At 40.7% G+C, this 17,108-nt stretch overlaps 1 protein-coding gene across 3 annotated transcripts in view; it reads right to left on the bottom strand.

The window, feature by feature from the left end:
* LOC130174297 (IQ motif and SEC7 domain-containing protein 1-like) overlaps positions 1 to 16,211 on the bottom strand; it is a 90,860-nt gene extending 74,649 nt beyond the window's left edge. For 2 of the 3 annotated variants that reach the window (XM_056384000.1, XM_056384008.1), the window contains exon 1: positions 15,520 to 16,211. In XM_056384000.1, coding sequence (XP_056239975.1) covers positions 15,520 to 15,779 — 260 coding nt within the window. In that variant the 5' untranslated portion in view covers positions 15,780 to 16,211. The remainder of the gene's footprint in view (positions 1 to 15,519) is intronic. The other variant, XM_056384001.1, reaches the window with a different exon arrangement.
* Positions 16,212 to 17,108: the final 897 nt, after the last annotated feature.

Below are 17,108 nucleotides of genomic sequence, written 5' to 3'. Positions count from 1 at the left end.
TTTGATTATAATAATAATAATAATAATAATAATAATAATAATAATAAAGACAACATTGTGGATGTTTTAATGTCAGATTCCTTGTGTGTAGGATGCTGGCAGTATGGTCACATGGAGGATATCGTCCTAAACTGTATATTGTGAATTTCAGCCATTTGATAGTTTGATGGTGGGAAGAGTAAGGAAGGTGACATTTCTGGGTCCATGACTCTACATGTCCTTACTATGACCTTCTTTAATGGCTTGTGACTCATGCCAGGCCAGGGATGTCCGCTACACCAATAAAACATCACCTGTAACGATCGTCTCATGCATCACAACTAAACAGCTCCTTTTCATGAAAAATATTTTGACTTCTCACCGTAGGAAAAGAACAAGTGTAAATAATACAATTAATGATGGCTGAATTCCATTTTAATTGCCTCCATTTCAGGGTCGTGGAGTTGCAAGGTGAGCGCTATTCTAGGTGCCTTTGATTCTGGAAGTCTTATTAATTTTCCCCATAGACAATTTTAGACGCATCAGAGCTGGAGCACTTCCATGGCTTAGATGGCCATGACAGTCTTAAAAACATAAAAAACATAAAAAGGGATGACTAACTAATAACCAAAGTTCATGGTTGTCACCAAGGTTGTTATGTTACATTCACTTCTAAATGAAGAGGGAAGCCAAATATTATATTGTTGAGGAAAATTAAAAAACAAAACACAAAACACAATCTTAAAAAATATATATATATTTTTTTCAGATTCTGAGATAATTTTGGGTGGATTAAGAAACTACAGGCTGGGGCTGTGTTTTATTCTGCAACGATGAAGCATTTTGAATTTGCTACCGCTCTCACTCAGACCTCTTACTGGCTTCTTCTCCATAGCAACGACAACCAAAACTCATAGTTATTGTATACACTGTATGTGTATATGTATATGTCCGCCATGACAATCCAAACATTATATTAGAGACTCCTGTGTTTATGTGTTAAGTAACATTTCATTAAAAGGAAACGTTTGAAATGGAAATTCAGACCGGGGAAACACCAGTGGCTCCGTCCACGTCACAACTTTTCCATGCCGTCTCACTGTCACGCTATCACGGTTTATGTATTTAAGGTTACTAGTACCCCTGTGCCCTTCCTATTACGTTACACCGGTGCAATAAAGCGTCGATCCAACAGTGCTGAGTGTTTCAATGGCAGAGCTCACTTTACTTGGATATATATGGATATTTTTGGGGACATACTTTACAACAAACTTTTATTTTATCTTTTTTTTTTTTTTTTTTTTAACACATCATGTAGCGCTAGTAAAACACATCAACCCATCAGTCTGATGCATCTTTGACTGTGTGTGTTTGCTGTTATACACTCTGCGCTCTCCATTTCTGTCATGAAATTTTGCAGGCCCTTTTTAGAGACGGCCTGCAGTAAATGGCTTTCTAACAGCACAGGAAGTACTCTTTACACCAGAGAAATAAAATGTAGCCTGTTCTGTGAACCATAGCACTGGGGAGCAGTAAAGCGACTGCATGGCTGCATCAGGGCAAATTTATGAGCCCCCTTGTTACCTCTTTTCACATGAAGAAAACAATGAGGTATTCAGGGTGAGAAGACTATACAGTGACTGACTATACCAGTAGGTGCTGTAGCTGCAAAGGTTCTTCTCAGAGAAGGGGTGTACTGTTCAGCTTCATGTTGAGCTGGCATGAGGAAATAATGATCCTCTCTATTGCATAATGCTTTGGCTAATTCTCAGTTGGCTGGGTGATTTTTCTCCCCCTCCTCTCAGGTACTTTACTTGTTTGTTTTCTTTTCTGTTTTCTCTTCACTCCAGAATCTCTTGCATCACTTAAAAATCTGCTTCCCATTGTCTGGCGTATCAGCAAAAGATTTCCAAGCATCTTTTAATTACTCCATAAAGCACAGAACAAACGTCACACCACTGGTGTTTTCATTAGAGCAAACCCCCATTACGACTGTGGAATTCAGCTGAAAACTAGAGCTGGGTCAATATAATGCAGCGGTGGGATGAGATTCATTGACACACATGCTGCAGTCCAGATCTGATGGCAATTACCGAAGCTATCGATTGCTGTGTATACAATGCATCACTGAAAAAAAAAAAAATGATCACACCGAAAGCAATATTTCACAAATCTTGTGCTTGAATGATATGTGTGTATTTTCAGCTGCTTCCCACCCAGCCATGCAGGCCGAACGTCCTCAGGGCAAAAACCACAGCCAAGAGGAAGTGGTCAGAACCCTGGACAGCTCCTCTGTCCTGAAGAAAGGCAAAACTCTTACTACTACTACTACTACTACTACGACTACACTACTACTATCTGGGTCATGCCTACATTATATTTGGTCCATTCTGCAAACAGTATGTCACACCTGCACAGAAGACAGCTGGACAGTCTGCTATATCTTACTCAGTGTGAGGTGTCATCAGTCATTGGTATTCAAGCAGAATTTCATCACATTATTCCCTCCATCTCTGAGCCACTGGCTTGTTAAGTTAAAGCTGCAGGGGACAACAGAGACTCACTTTACTTTCACTTATCTTCTTTTATTCTTGAAATTTGTGACACCTGCAGTGCCGCAATTTGCATGAGTTGCTTCTTTGAGTGAAACAGAATCAAGAGACCTCTGGGAGTTGGGCTTTTTTGGATTTGAGGTAAACTGCTATATATTTGGTATAACAAAGGGAAACAGGTCTTTCAGAATGTATCAATATATGAGACAGGCACATTGATGAAATATTAATTAATTTGGCTTTCTGGCTAGACAAAGCTCATTTGTCTAGTCATGAAACGAATGAGTTCCACATTTTATTGCCTTATCCAAGAAGAATCTATCATCCTTATGATGACGGATATGTGATTGAAAGTTAGAATGCAAGTTAAAGTGTTTATCTTCTGCATTGCACAGAAACACAACTGGCTACCGAAGGTTCACTCAGGTGCAAGCCTTTTAAATAATGCATGAAATGTCAAATCCCATTGGTGGTATCATTCCACAGGAAGGCCTCCACAAGCCGTGAGATTGGTTTCTCCCACAGTGGCGAACAGAGAACTCAGATCTCCGATGGCAGAATTAAGACTCAAACTTCTTTAAACCAAATCTTACACTTCTGTCTTTACTGTCATGTCTGCGTCTTCAGTCTGCCCTTTACCTTAGTGTGTGCATGTGTACGTGTGGTATACATTTGTGCCCTTTCATCCCCCCGTGGCTCAGATATAGTCTGTTGCAATGAGGACAGTCTGTTTCCTGTTGTGAGAGAGAAACCGGACAGAGGGCACACACCCAGTGCAAAAAAAAAAGAAAAAAAAAAAAGAAAAAAAAAATGCTGACTCAGTTTATCAGTCTGCCTTTCTGCAAGAGTAAGTGCAACTGGACACGACGGCAGAAATGCACGAGTCTGCTCATTTAATCATAGCTCATGCCCTGCTTCAAATGAACTGGAACATCATATATACTGTAGGTCACACAGCTGCAGCGATTTCCTCTGTCCCATGCTCCCCTGTTCTGAACGTGTTTGTAGCCTATTTTTAGTATAACAATTTCTGTAATTTTTCAAACACAGTGCCGTGTATCATAAAGGCTTGGACACTTTCCCTTAAAGCTGTTTTACTTTCCACGCCTCCCCCAGGAAAGACCTGCATCAGTGTAATTATAAACCCATTATTTGTTTTTCTCTGTAAAATATTGAGTATGAAGAAATGGCTTCTAGCACTTCATCACATTACCGCCCTTATTAAGGCAATAAGAAAAAAAAAAGCAAAGTGCTAAGGCAATAAAGGAAATACATGTGTGGCTATTTCCTTTTCCTAATTCAGAAGGAAATCAGGTAATTACAGTTTGTCCAAGATGTGTGACCGATGACACGTTTTCAAAGTAACAGGGGTTTTTTTTAAGTATGTGTGTGTATTGGAGATTATAGTTCACAAAAACCAATGATACCTTTCTCCTAATATTTTTTTCTTACCATCCTTCAAGTTAAAAATCAGGACACACAACTTCATCTCTGACTATGCTTGAAGATCATCACTAATTATGAACTACAAGGAGTCCTTAACTGAACTGCTTAGACCAGAGTTATTTCCAAAGTTACCCAAACAGTTATTGGGTTTACTGAATATACTTTGTCATGCGGCGACAACCGTGACAGCCATGAAACGCTTCAAGCTTTAGCGAACAAACGCCTTCAAGCTGTGATGAAAAAGAATAAATCACATCCGAAGTAACGCTGCATTTACAAAACTTTCTATCAAAAAAAGAAAAAGAGAAAAAAAGGACAGCACATCTTGCAATTTTGTGGCTCTTGCCTCCATTCACAACAGTGTCACCAAATGATCAATGACTTGAACTTGCGGTCTGCTATAACAGCTCACTCACACTGACAGGTTCCTCAGAGGAACACTGTGAAGCTTGACGCTCTTGTATAGTATTTCATATTTACTGTCAGTATTTTATAAGATACATTTTTCTAAAAAAGAACACAGCAGTCGAGACAAAGCACGCAGCTTTTCATGATGTAGATTTTGTTCTTGCTTCTCCGATGACATGCACGCGTGCCTTTATGCCTTCTTCCCTTGGTTTACGGCTTTTTCTCAGTCCGGTGAATAAATGAAGGGCATTCATCATGTGTTAGGATCCTCAGTGCACTACATTCTTCTGGTGTCCATAGTACTGAGACCTAAATGATCTGTATTAATCAGCAACTAATTACAGGCAGAAACGTGTCTGGCAAAGCAGATCTAATGAGTCAGTCCAGTCCTCTGTGGTGGTTTGCTTCTCATGCTGCTGTCAAATTGTGTATCTCTAAGGAGTTACTGGTGCGTGACCTCACTGCTGTCTGCCCCTGCACAAAGAGAGGGTGGCAGTCCTTCAGACACAGACACACACACACACACACACACACACACACACACACACACACACACACACACACACACACACACAGAGCAACTGCTCAAAACAGTCCACCTGCTTCCTTCATCCATTTTCATTTCTCATTGCCCCACCTCAGCTAACGTTGCCCTACAAGTTAATATAGTATATTGTTTAAACAAATGCCAAGTAGCATGCAATGCACCAGCAGAGGAACTGGACCGTTAAGAATTGATACACTGGCTGTGTCACTCATCAGTGATGTTGTCAAGCTGGGAGCGATGTCTTTATTGATGAGCATTTGAAAGACATTTCATCTGTCTTGGCCACATATAGGTTATGCACGCCAAGGTGAAATCCAACATCTAAAGTTACATTAGTCTGTTATTTCTGACCAAGACGCCTAAAGTGAATAACCAACGTCTCCTCTGTCTCTGTTTTTCAAAACACAATCAGAAATGTAATAGTCCAATTTTAATAAGATCTGACTTCTATATCTCAGATCCTTAAAGCTCTTGTTCATGCCGAACAGGTAAACCGCTCCAGCCTTTACTGCAGCAAACACCTGACCTAACACCGAAGGCTGGATACAGAGAAATCTCACTTTCACTCTGGCTGCATTCCTGAACATATTGCTTGGATTTAGAGCGGCTCTAGGAATCTCTTGTAAAGTCAGGGTTACACGGAGCGCAAACAGCAGTGCAAACGGGCAGCCACTGTGGAAACACTGCGAGAGGAGGCAATGAAGTCGAACCAGCGAGTCATTCTCTGTCCAATGAAGTCAGATATGCCAACTATGTTGAAACCCACACAAACGAGACAAAAGCATCAGCACAGCAACTGCAGAGGAGATGTTGCGAACCACTAAAGCGTAATGTTTGGGAGTCCACACCACTTCCCACAGAAATTTCAACCCAAACACTGGTTGTCAAAGGCCCAGCCAACTGTGAGGAAGTCTGTGTTTGATATCTAACCGTGATGACTAAGAAGATGTGTGAGCAGTAGCTCCTCATCTGTGTTTAGCTGTTGACTCAGCCTCCACCTCATCAGCGATCCCCACACACATACACACACACACACACACACACACTCACACATGCACACACACACTCACACATGCACACCACACTCCTATTTGGCAGAAAACTAGTGGCAGTCTTTCAAAGAGTTCTCCATAGGTACTATGCTACAAATTGCCTTCGATTCAGCTGCTGCATCAGCTGGTTTTGACAGCTGCGAGGCGGATAATTGGTTCAACTGTGGAGAAAGAAAGAATGAACAGGCGACTGTACTTCGGCCTCGTGGACTCACCAAATGTGTTGATTTAGTGTTGATCGCAATTTGTACTGATAAAAAGAAGGTTGAAAGAAATTTTAAGACTTTAAGTAAAAAAGGGGGAAAATTAAATATAAGGTGTGCTTCAACTTCACAGAATACATGTAAGAGTTGTTCTCTGTTGGATTTTCCCTCGCAATCTGATAAGGTAGAAAAACTGAGAACTGTTCAGGTAATGTTATACATGCCTATCACAGAAAGTTGCCTGTTTCCATGACCCATTTACTGTGTAAACAAACTGAGAAATAAAAGCTCTCATGTAGTTCTCTATCATGTGGAAAAAAAACTAATCTTAACATACAGTCTGAATGATTAGGGAAATGGCAAGACTATGTCTGTCCAGAGGTTACACAATCTGACAGCACCTCTAAAGCTCACTGTTTAATATATTATAACATATTATAACATATTATTTACTTAATGAGAAATGAATGACAAGTTGTGTTTTAGTCTGCTGAGCTAAGCTAACCGGCTGCTGACTGTAGCTTCATATTTAGTGTACAGACATGAAGAGTGGTATCGACCTAAGTCTCAGCCAGACAGCCTAAAGTGTCGTACTGTTCCTTTAAGGTTTGTTTGTCAACCCAACTTTGGTAAAATTCAACCACTGATCCACTATCAGTGTACAACACCCCAACTTTAACATCATTTAAGGGACCCAATGTGAAGTTTTCTTGACAGTCACTGTTACTCACCAAAATGCACTGTGTGTTTCTTTAGGTCTAACAAACATGTTGAATGTAATCGTCTTCCTAAGAAAACATTTGTAAAGCCATTTTTTTTAATATTTGAACTCTGCTTGTTTTTCGTCCATGTTTATTAGCTGGCAGTCCTCTTTTCTCTGCCTCAGCCATCATGTCACTCACATGTGTGTGTAAATACTTTCGAGTCCTCATGAAGACAAACAAACCAGGGGACCCACTCACAAAAACATGGCTACTAGCACTACTACAGTCACAAACTCCACAGGGGGCATTTAAGTCCCTTTTTGATGTAAATCAGGCTCAACTATATTGGTTTACAGTGACACTGAAACGAAACCACGATTAGACTGAATGGCTTAGCAACGACAAGGATTTAAGGATTGAGGCTTTAGTTAAAGCCATACATGTCTATCAATGCACCTTAGTTACACATGTAAGCGGCCGTTTATCCATCAAGTTCCTGTTTGCAGATAATACAGGCAGAATAGCAATGAGGCACAGGGCTCTGCTTTCACACCATCTTGATTTTTTTCCAGCTGAGAACTAGGAATCTGAGAGTGATCATAATCTAAAGATCTAAAGATCAGTGTTTTGTGAAATACATGCCTGAAATGAAGCCGCATTATCCTGCAAATGTTATGTAACTTGAAAACAGTATCATCAAATGTCACAGGAATTATTATCAGGACTTTTCCTTGCTCTCTTGCTCATTAAAAGTTAAATCAGAGTTTTAGTTCGGTGATTTAAACGTAATATGGCTGTCTGACTCATAGTAAGATGTACCATCTGACCCCCCTTGGTGTGGCCTTTACCAGTATCACCATCAGATAGAAGTAACAGTGCTCATTTAAGCCATCATTATCCTTTTTCTCGTGGGACAACCAGCTACATCAAAGGACAAAAAAAAAAAACAACCTTAACTCTGTCTTAATAGGCCTGATTGAGGTCAGCAGTGCCTGGCTCCTTTCCAGTGAGACTGCAGCCACACTGAGATGCAAGGATGGACGGTCCATTACAGACGAAGGCAGCCCGCAGTTGATTTTGAGTGCGAGTTGCAAACTGTCTTTGGCCATTGCTTGAGATTTATAGGTGGGTCTGAATGCAAATCATCCCTGTGTAGACATTAATCTAGCCGAGGTATTTCATTAGAGGGGGCTTTGCTGGAGAGAGGGAGTTCATGTGCTCATAAATTTGGTTTGGCACACTGATTGTTCAGCAGATCGCTGGGTAAATGAGTGGACGCTGCCAGCCACAAGAGGCAGCTTTCTCCATCATGATATTATTTCCTGCCAAGGGGTCCCAAAACACATGCTAAAGCTGTTACACTGGCTTCGGGTGAACTATTTATGAACTTGCCAATCTCCAGTCTACAGGCTCCATCCAGGGGACTCAGTGAGGGCAGCTGAGGTTTTCTTAGGCAGCAAAAAGCAGAAGAGAAGCCAAGACTCACTCACTATAACCAATACAGAATGCAATTTAAAACCACCAGTGACTTTACAGAGATAATTCACCATAGGCCAAAAATCGACAACCTAAAAGAACCTTTATCAAACACCTCAATATCTATTGATTAAACCCTCTGACTATTAACTCCGCTAGCTTGGTTCCACACTCATCAGAGATGTACTGTGTAAATACACAAAATATCATATTGACACAAGTACAACCCCTTGTAAAATCACATTTTCAGTTGTAGCCCTCCAAAAACATGAACCTATATAGTTAATGCAAAAATTTCAAAGAATAAATTCATTTTTTTAGATTTATGTTTATTCATCTCTTTGTTCGTCCAGTTGGGTTTAGCATCTGATTTTTACCATATTTGTTTGTTGTCCAACTTTCTCCATATGTTTACATTTAACTGCATCTGTAGAAATCATAATGTAAGACTACAACTAACAATTATTTTCATTATAAAATAATCTGCCAATTTGCTTGGTCTATCAAATAGCAACAATAGATCCAACACGAATACCTATAGCCCAAGTTCACGTCCTTGAATTTCTTGCTAAGTCAGGTAGTTGGACAGTCCAAGACCAAAAGATATTCAGTCTTACTACAATGTAAAACACAGAAAAGCAGCAAATCCTTACTTTTGAGAAGCTGAAACCATCAACTGTTTGGCATTTGTTTTGTAAAAAATTTCTTAAAATCGATTAGATTTCTGTCGGCAAATCATTTCAGATCTCTTGTGAAGCAAAGTTTACACAGTGAAATCCAACATTGCAATTCACTCAGGATGTTTTTAGACCTAGGTGTGAAACTTTTAAATCAAGTCAGTGTCACCCCAACACAATTTATTCAGATTTTCCTAAAGATGAAAATGAAAAAGCTGCAAAACAGCATCTGAACAGGCAGAAAGAGCAGTAAAATACATGACCAGCTCACCGTTCGAAATACAACTAAACACATTTTTCATCTTCCATCAAAAACTCTTATTTGCATAATCCTTCAGATGTTTTAACTCGTCAAAAATATTAAACTTTTTTTTTATTCTCAGGAATGGTAACCAGACCTTGTTGTGGCACACATCCTGGCTGGCACTCAGTAGAGCGCATAGCTCCGCCAAGGTCAAACAATCGGATACGTGACTGTGAGATCAAGATTATTATCTGGATTGGCACCAAACTGTACACAGTCACAGATCTCGATTCCATTAATATATGTTTTTTTTTCTAAATCAAGACTCATATATTATTTTCTGAGAAACTGATGGTAAAATGTTAAAACGCAATTTTTAAGAAAGTGATAAAGAAATAAATAAATCTTGGATCTGCCCCTTTAACCAGATCAGCACCAAAATTTAATCAGTCCTTTGCTGGCCCATGCTTCACCATTTCACCAAGTTTGGTGCAAATCGGTTGAGCACTTTTTGCGTAATCTTGCTGACAAACAAATAAACAAACACACACTGGTGAAAACAAATAAGGACGGGAAAAGTTTTGCTGCTCATTCATAAGCAGTGAAACATTCATAATAGCTCCATTAGAGCATTAACAGGGAGAACGCTGGAGTTAGCAATGATTTGTCACCATCAATATTTGATCATTCAATATTGCTTCTTTACTGACTGGGATTCATACTGAATTTAAATGATTAGAATTACCACCTGACGATAGTCTGCCTCCGCCAACAGTTTACATACATGTCTGTCCAAACTCATACAATATACAGTATGTACTGAAAACTAATTAAGGAAGGAATTTAATAAAAGAAAGTAAGTAAGTAAGAAAGTATTTAGTGTATTTCCTCATCATTAGGGTATGAATTGTTGAGTTCACAGTGATCTGGACCTTTGAACATTGACCACCAAATTTTCATCAGTTCATCCTTGAGTCCAACTGATCGTTCCTTTATGGTGTTCCTGAGATATGGGGTTCACAAGAAATGGGACGGACAGACGGATAACCCAAAACATAATGCCTCTGGCCAAGGCTGTCGCTGGCACGAAGGCATAAAAAATAAATAAATAAATCAATCAATCAACCTACACGAACACTGGCACAGCCATCACACTCAAATCTAACACCACATATAACACTCCTGTTTTCTTTTTCTAAATACACCTTTGGTGCATTTCTGAAAACTTGAAACAAGAGAAAATGACACATCAGCTCTGTCATCTGCAGCTGCAGCCTCCACCAGCACCGAGATAAGAAAGCAAAGCACTTGCAGACTCACACTCACACCAAAACCCAGAGGACAATTTCAGATCACGGTGGCTCCAGTCTGATTAAACCACCAGCCTCCACTGCATCATGCGAGAAAAAACATTCATCTTGACTTCATCAGTTTTCTTCAAAGATTCATTTGTGACATTTTGTTTTCACTCTACAACAGATTATATTCACTGACCAGATAAACCAGACATTTGTCCTGAAAATCTGCTAAAACATATCAAGTCGGTCTCGACTTGAGTGCTGATGAAAAGTCATTTATCACAACTGTGTGCTGCCAAAATGTGCAACCCCCAACTTGTGTTACTTGTCATTTAATTCCAATGTGAGCACAAGGGATGCAAGTGACTGTAGAGCGCTGTTAAAAACAAACACCATTAGGAGAGAAAACTGCATGTGGTCAGCATAAACCCTGCTGGACTAAAGGGCTGACAAGGCAGGCAACTCAGGAGCCATGAGCAGAAGAAACCTGATATGTGTGTGATTGCTAATTCTTTCCTGGGTGCTACATCAACCATCTTTTTACACAGACTTAAACTTGAGAAACAGGGAAAACAGGAATGGACGTTTTAGCTTTACATTTACAGAAACCGATCCAGTAAGACGCAGAGTGAAGCCCTTGCTGCTTTTCCTGCTCAACCAGCCCCTGGGGGGGGGGGGGGGTTACAATCACCTGGGTGGATGAGATTATGGATCCACATCAGGGTCAGTGCACACCAAGTAGTTTTCCAATGACCAATGATGTAACCCAGGAGCCTGTTCTGCAGAATTCACAGAGGAATCTGTTGACTTGGCACTACAGGTCCCACTGTAAAGTGGTGCATCACATTTCCTGCTCTCTGCACTTTGTTTCTAAAACAGAGGAGAGGAAAGAAGCCATACAAACCATACACAGGGAAAAGCCTTCTTTGCGGCCAGCCCAAGATAGCAGCAAACAATCTAATGATTGTTTGCTGCTATCTTGCTATATCCTTCAACAGAAAAAAAAAATGCATCTGCTGTCGCTTGTTCTGGAACAGAGTATGACAGTTTTACACTGTTTTTCTTTTCCTTTCTTTCCATCAACATGTCACTTAATGATGACATATTAAACAAGTGCCAACTGAAATCTAATATAAATAAATCATGCTGTTCCTGCATGCAGGCACTTACCATGAGCTGACAATCAAGCACTGAGAAGAAAAGGGAAGCAAAGAACAATAAAAGCTTCTATTCAAACTGAAATGGATATCGGAACTTTATTAAGATCCCTACTGAAAGTAAAACACAATACGTCTATAAATCTGATACGTACTAAATGAGAGCCTGCATGCACTGGCAAGAAAAAAAGCAAAAGAAATGCTATAAAGCTGTAGTGAGGTCACTTGGAGCTGACAATAAATAGGCCAAGAAAGAAAAAGAAAAGGAAAACATAATTTGACCTTATAAAAATGGTCCTCTTCCCACAATCCCAACCCAAGTTTATTTTCACTCCTAATAAAAAGTGTAACACTCAGAAGGAGCTCAGCTACAGATGCACATTGCAATCATAAAAAGGAAAATATTTTGGAGACCTTATCTTGTAATTATGAATTCCGTATCTCATGAATATCACTTACAATCTCATAATTACAAGAAATGACCTCGTAATAATAATAATAATGAGATTAAAATCTTTACTCAGAAGTTCCCATTTCTCGTCTCACAGCAGCATGGTCTGAAGTTCAAACCTCCTTTTGAGCTCAGAGCTAGCTTACATTTGGTAAATTTCCCAACAAAGGTCAATAAAGTAAAACATATCCCTGCACTCATATGGAAATATGCAACATGTCTCCTCAGTTTTGTGTGAAATCCTACAGAGGTGGTGATGACAGTCTGAGGAAAAAACCTTAGCCCCCCCCATGGAGAGCCGAGGTAGCAGATGCTAACATCTTATTCTAAAAACAATACCTCCCTGTCCTTAAGGAATTTGTCATATTGTCATATCACTTTATGCAAGTGGCACTGCATCCACCTGCTTCCTTACAGTGGGTGCTATCAGTTCCTGGTTACATAGAAAGTCAACCACCATGGTAAGACGGAAAAAAGACCGGCTTGACAGCACAAACAGAGCTGTGTCCACATTCTTGGCATGTCAACAAAACTCAAGGTCGCTGTTTGCTGTCTGTAGATAATGTTGATATTCAGGCACGTGCTCTCTGATTTGCATTAGGCTGCTCTTCAGCAGTTTTGTTTTGTGGTCAGATTGAATGCCAACATTTCCATGTCCAAAGCACTAAAGGAAAAAACAGACAGCCCTGTTCAGGTAAGGTGTGAGCAGGTGGACATGTTAGGGACTCATCTCAAAACAAGCACCAAAACTGAGGTTTCTCTGCTCAACACAGGAGGATCCTGTTCTGAAAGCTGCAATGAGCAGAGCCCTACTCTGTGCCTCTCATGCATTAGCACGCATGCAGGTCACAAAGGTAACTATCGGTTTCTCTAAAAGATAAATAAATGGCGATGTTTGTGTCTCTAAATGACCTTCTCAGTTTTTCATTGTTCTGAGGGTTTTCTCTGAATCTTTAAAGACTCCTCTAACCATGTGGATGAGAAAACATTCTCTTTCCAGAAGGCCAACAGACCACTGGTTTGATTTGGAAACAGAGGCACAATTTTGGAAACGTGTCAACAATCTTTCATTATTATTTAGAAGACAGAACATTATTTTCATCCAGATGAGGAGGAGTTTTTTTTTTAGGATTTGGAGAGCACCTTCAGAACAACAGTAAGTGCTTTAAAACCACCCTCTGCGTTTGTCGAACATCACCACTGAATAATCTTTTAGAGAATCTGATGGTTAGCTCTGTGACTTGAACGTATGCTGACACATGAGAGGCTTAAACTGAGACTACATGAGCTACTGCTTCTCTGTAACAATTATCAACTTAATTACAATCTTTTTGATAAATAATTTTGTCTATCAAATATCAACAAGACTAAGAATCCACAGTCATGGTAGCTGCTATTTGAGGCTGTGTGTACTTAAGCACAGCGGTGCTTTGAGCTAAATTGCATGCTAACATGCTGCTGCTTAAAAGGTAGGCTAATATTTACAGTGTTCACTATCACAGTTTAGTATTTTAGCAAGCTGCCATTTGCTAATTAGCGATAAACACAAGGTACAGTTGGGACTGATAGAAATTTATAGTCCTTAAATCAAAGTATTGGACAAGCGTGGCTAAACATAATGAACCTCCCAGCAGCTGCTAAGACCTCCCTTTGGAAGTATGCAGAGAAAGGCAGATTAGGAGACGACCTCCAGCCTGGGAATTCATGGGAATTCCTAAGGAAAACCAGAAGTAAAGTTACTTGGGAAAAGCTGTCTGGGCTGCTCAGTTGCCACTGTGTCCCTGACCTCTGTAAATGGCAAAAAATTGATGACCAAGTTTAATATCCAAGTACAGACTTTAAATTCCTTTTTTGATATGCTAAAATGAACCTTTGCAGATCTTCTTGCTTAAGACCACTGCATTCTTTAAATTACTCACCACACTTAAATGACATTTTAAATTCTGTATCCTCCATAAACCCCCCTTTACATTATTAACAGCTGTCATATATCATCAGGTTCACTGGGGTAATTACAGGCTCCACAGTAGCCTCTGTGTCAGTCTACCAGAGCTGGACTGAAATAGTGCTCAGACACTGTGACCATACAAAATGAGAGATGGTGACAGAGTGATTTTCCAGCGAAATCAGACAGAAGACTCCAAAGTGCCCGAGTGAGCTTTATAAAGAGAGCGCACTAAAGGTCAGTGTTACAGTATGTCCTAATCTCATGAGTCTGGTCTGGATCAGACCGCAGAGACATACAGTCCATGAGTCATCAGTATGGATTTGCTGCCACTGATCTTCATGACACTGACGCGACCCCCAGAGACAAAGGTCAAGCACAATCACATGACCCTGAGTTAAATGTCTGCATGCTGAGGCATTTTGGAGATACAGCTGACAGAGTGTGAATTTCAACACAGAGCTGGTCCAGGGTGGGTAATCCTGACATCTGACTATCAAGGTCCTCACCAGCACTGCTGATATAATGCTCTACTACATCTGCCCTACCAGCTCTGCTCGGGGGCTTAACCCACTCCCTGTAGAAAGGGCCAGCCCTGAAATATAATTGCATAATGGATCTATCCTTTGTATGCACCTTTTCCCCAGAGGTTGTAGTTATTGCATTCCATATATCATGGATTAATGTGCCAGTCCATGCACATGAAATCCTCTTTTGAGACCACTGGGGGTTATATAGGAAAAGGCATAGTTCAGACTTCAACCTGCTCAAGTTACAGAACCAGACAAATATCAAACTAATACAAACGAAGATGACAAAGCAGAAATCATCAGAGACAATTTATAAGACCACATTATATCAGATTTAGTCCTTGCAGCTGTGGACAAATCTGTCCCAGTGTGTAACTTGCAGCATATCTCAAACTGCACTGGATCTCATGATATTTCAATCTTACACACTGACAGTTACAGTCACTTAAAGGCTAAATGAAAAAAAGCTGGGCTGAAAATGTATCTGGAGAAACTGCTGGTTTGTCATCATCAGGCACGTTGATGGTGGGAGCTATGGTCAAACTCCCAGCTGCACGTTTCCAGATATGTGGTCAGGAAAGCTCTGTGATATTCAACAGTACCCATTTTCTGTAATCGACCCATTTTCCATCAGCAAACATCAGTAAAAAGAAAAGATGCAAAAGCGGTCTAGTTGCAGCTGCGGATCACTGTGAGGCAGTGTTGGACTTGCACTAGTTGGGGTCTGATTTCGCAATTATACTTTAAATAAGTACAAATTTCAACTTTGCTAACGACTCGTGACGGAAATATAGTTAAACAGAGAATGTGTCAGTGTGATAAAACAATGTTAGGTGTTGTTATGGCTTACTTTTCCTGTGTGATATGTTCCTTTATGGCTCCCAGTGTGACCAGGCTGTTGCTGCCCTGCAGCAGCCTGCAGGTTGCCAGGTGCCGCTGGTACTGCTCCTTCAGACACACGTTCTCCGTGCACAAGTCGGACACTTGCTGCTCCAGCTCCTCTATCCTTCCCCTCTGCCTCTCCAGCAACTCCTGCTGGGTCTCGATGATCTTGTTAAGCTCCTTCAGATATTCCGCAGCCCTGGTAGGGTTCTCGGTCGGGCTTTCCATGTCGCTCCGACGGCCCTTTTCTCTTTTTCTTTTCTTTTTTTCTTGTGCTGTGTGGTTCCCTGTTGTCTCGCAGAAGCCGGGGAGATGGGTCTGTATGTAGTCCACAGTCCAGACTGGGTTTAAGCGCAACACTTCAGTGGGTTGCGCCTTTTACGCCTCGCCATTGTTTTAAGTCGGTGTGGGTGATAATTTAGTCAGGAAAAAAAACAAAAAAAAAAAACACTGCCGGTACACGCGTGTAGAAGAAGTCCGACAGCACAACACCACACGCTCCTAATCACGTATCAAGCTGCAAATGTCAGCGGGCGTCTAAATATCAATCAACCAAATGTGACAGACAAACACTGAGAGGGGATCGTAGCCGCTTCCCTGTGAAGTCTGCTTGTTCCCCCTGTTGGCAGCACGGTATGACATTTACTGTGAGGTACCTTTGGCTCCATGCTGCTCCCGTGACTTTTCGTAAACAGACGCTGGCTGTCAAGTGGGCGGGGTTTTCAAGTTTTATGAATCTGCAGGTCGCATTGAGCGCTGTGATGATGTGGTGGCTCTGCAGCCGCTGTAGGGAGGGAGAAGAAGAGGGAAGAGGGGGTTTGGAGTTAGACAGCACTATTTTTTTTTTTTTTCATAATATCTTCATTCATTTTTAGTGCATGTTGTAGTCTGTAACTATATTCATACATCAGAAGGCATCCTCTTCTCTCTCACTCGTGCACGCGCGCATATGGCAAACATTATATATATATTTTTTAAAACAACTTTGTTGCATTAATAGTCTGTCTGTGTTGGATGCTGTTGCACAGTCTGCTAGACACAGAGCGGTGCTGCATTTTTTTTTTTTTGCCTGCAGACTTGTTTACTATGCTGTGTGTGAAAAGCCATTTCACCAGCCGGCTGAAATGATCATGATAGATAGGAGGAGCAGTATGTGTCCGCGTTTGAATCCAAAAACGACTCAAATCTGTATGTGTGGCGGGAGGCTGCAGATTTGCACAGCCAGTGTCCCATGGGTGTATGTGAGCAAACTGCAGCACTTCTCTGTGGTTTAACGAGGCCGGTGTTCAAGTTTCACGGGTGACCCATCTCATTTCCATCTGGCCTGCCCTGAGGATGGGGCTTTAAAATGTTTGACAACTGATATTGTTGTATGTGATTTTAGTGGAGCTAAAAAATATGGAAAGTTTTAAAGCTATAGCCAATGCACAAATACCCTCTTCAACTGCAGTTGGCCTCATTTGCCCTGCTGTATCTTGTAACAGCATTGCAATGTTCACTTCTCCCATAAGACTCTTTTTTTTTAGTTCAGTTGAGAGATTCTGCATTATTGGATGC

Source organism: Seriola aureovittata, chromosome 9, assembly GCF_021018895.1.
Source record: "Seriola aureovittata isolate HTS-2021-v1 ecotype China chromosome 9, ASM2101889v1, whole genome shotgun sequence".
Classification (NCBI taxonomy): domain Eukaryota; kingdom Metazoa; phylum Chordata; class Actinopteri; order Carangiformes; family Carangidae; genus Seriola; species Seriola aureovittata.
This window is presented reverse-complemented; position numbering and strand designations above follow the sequence as displayed.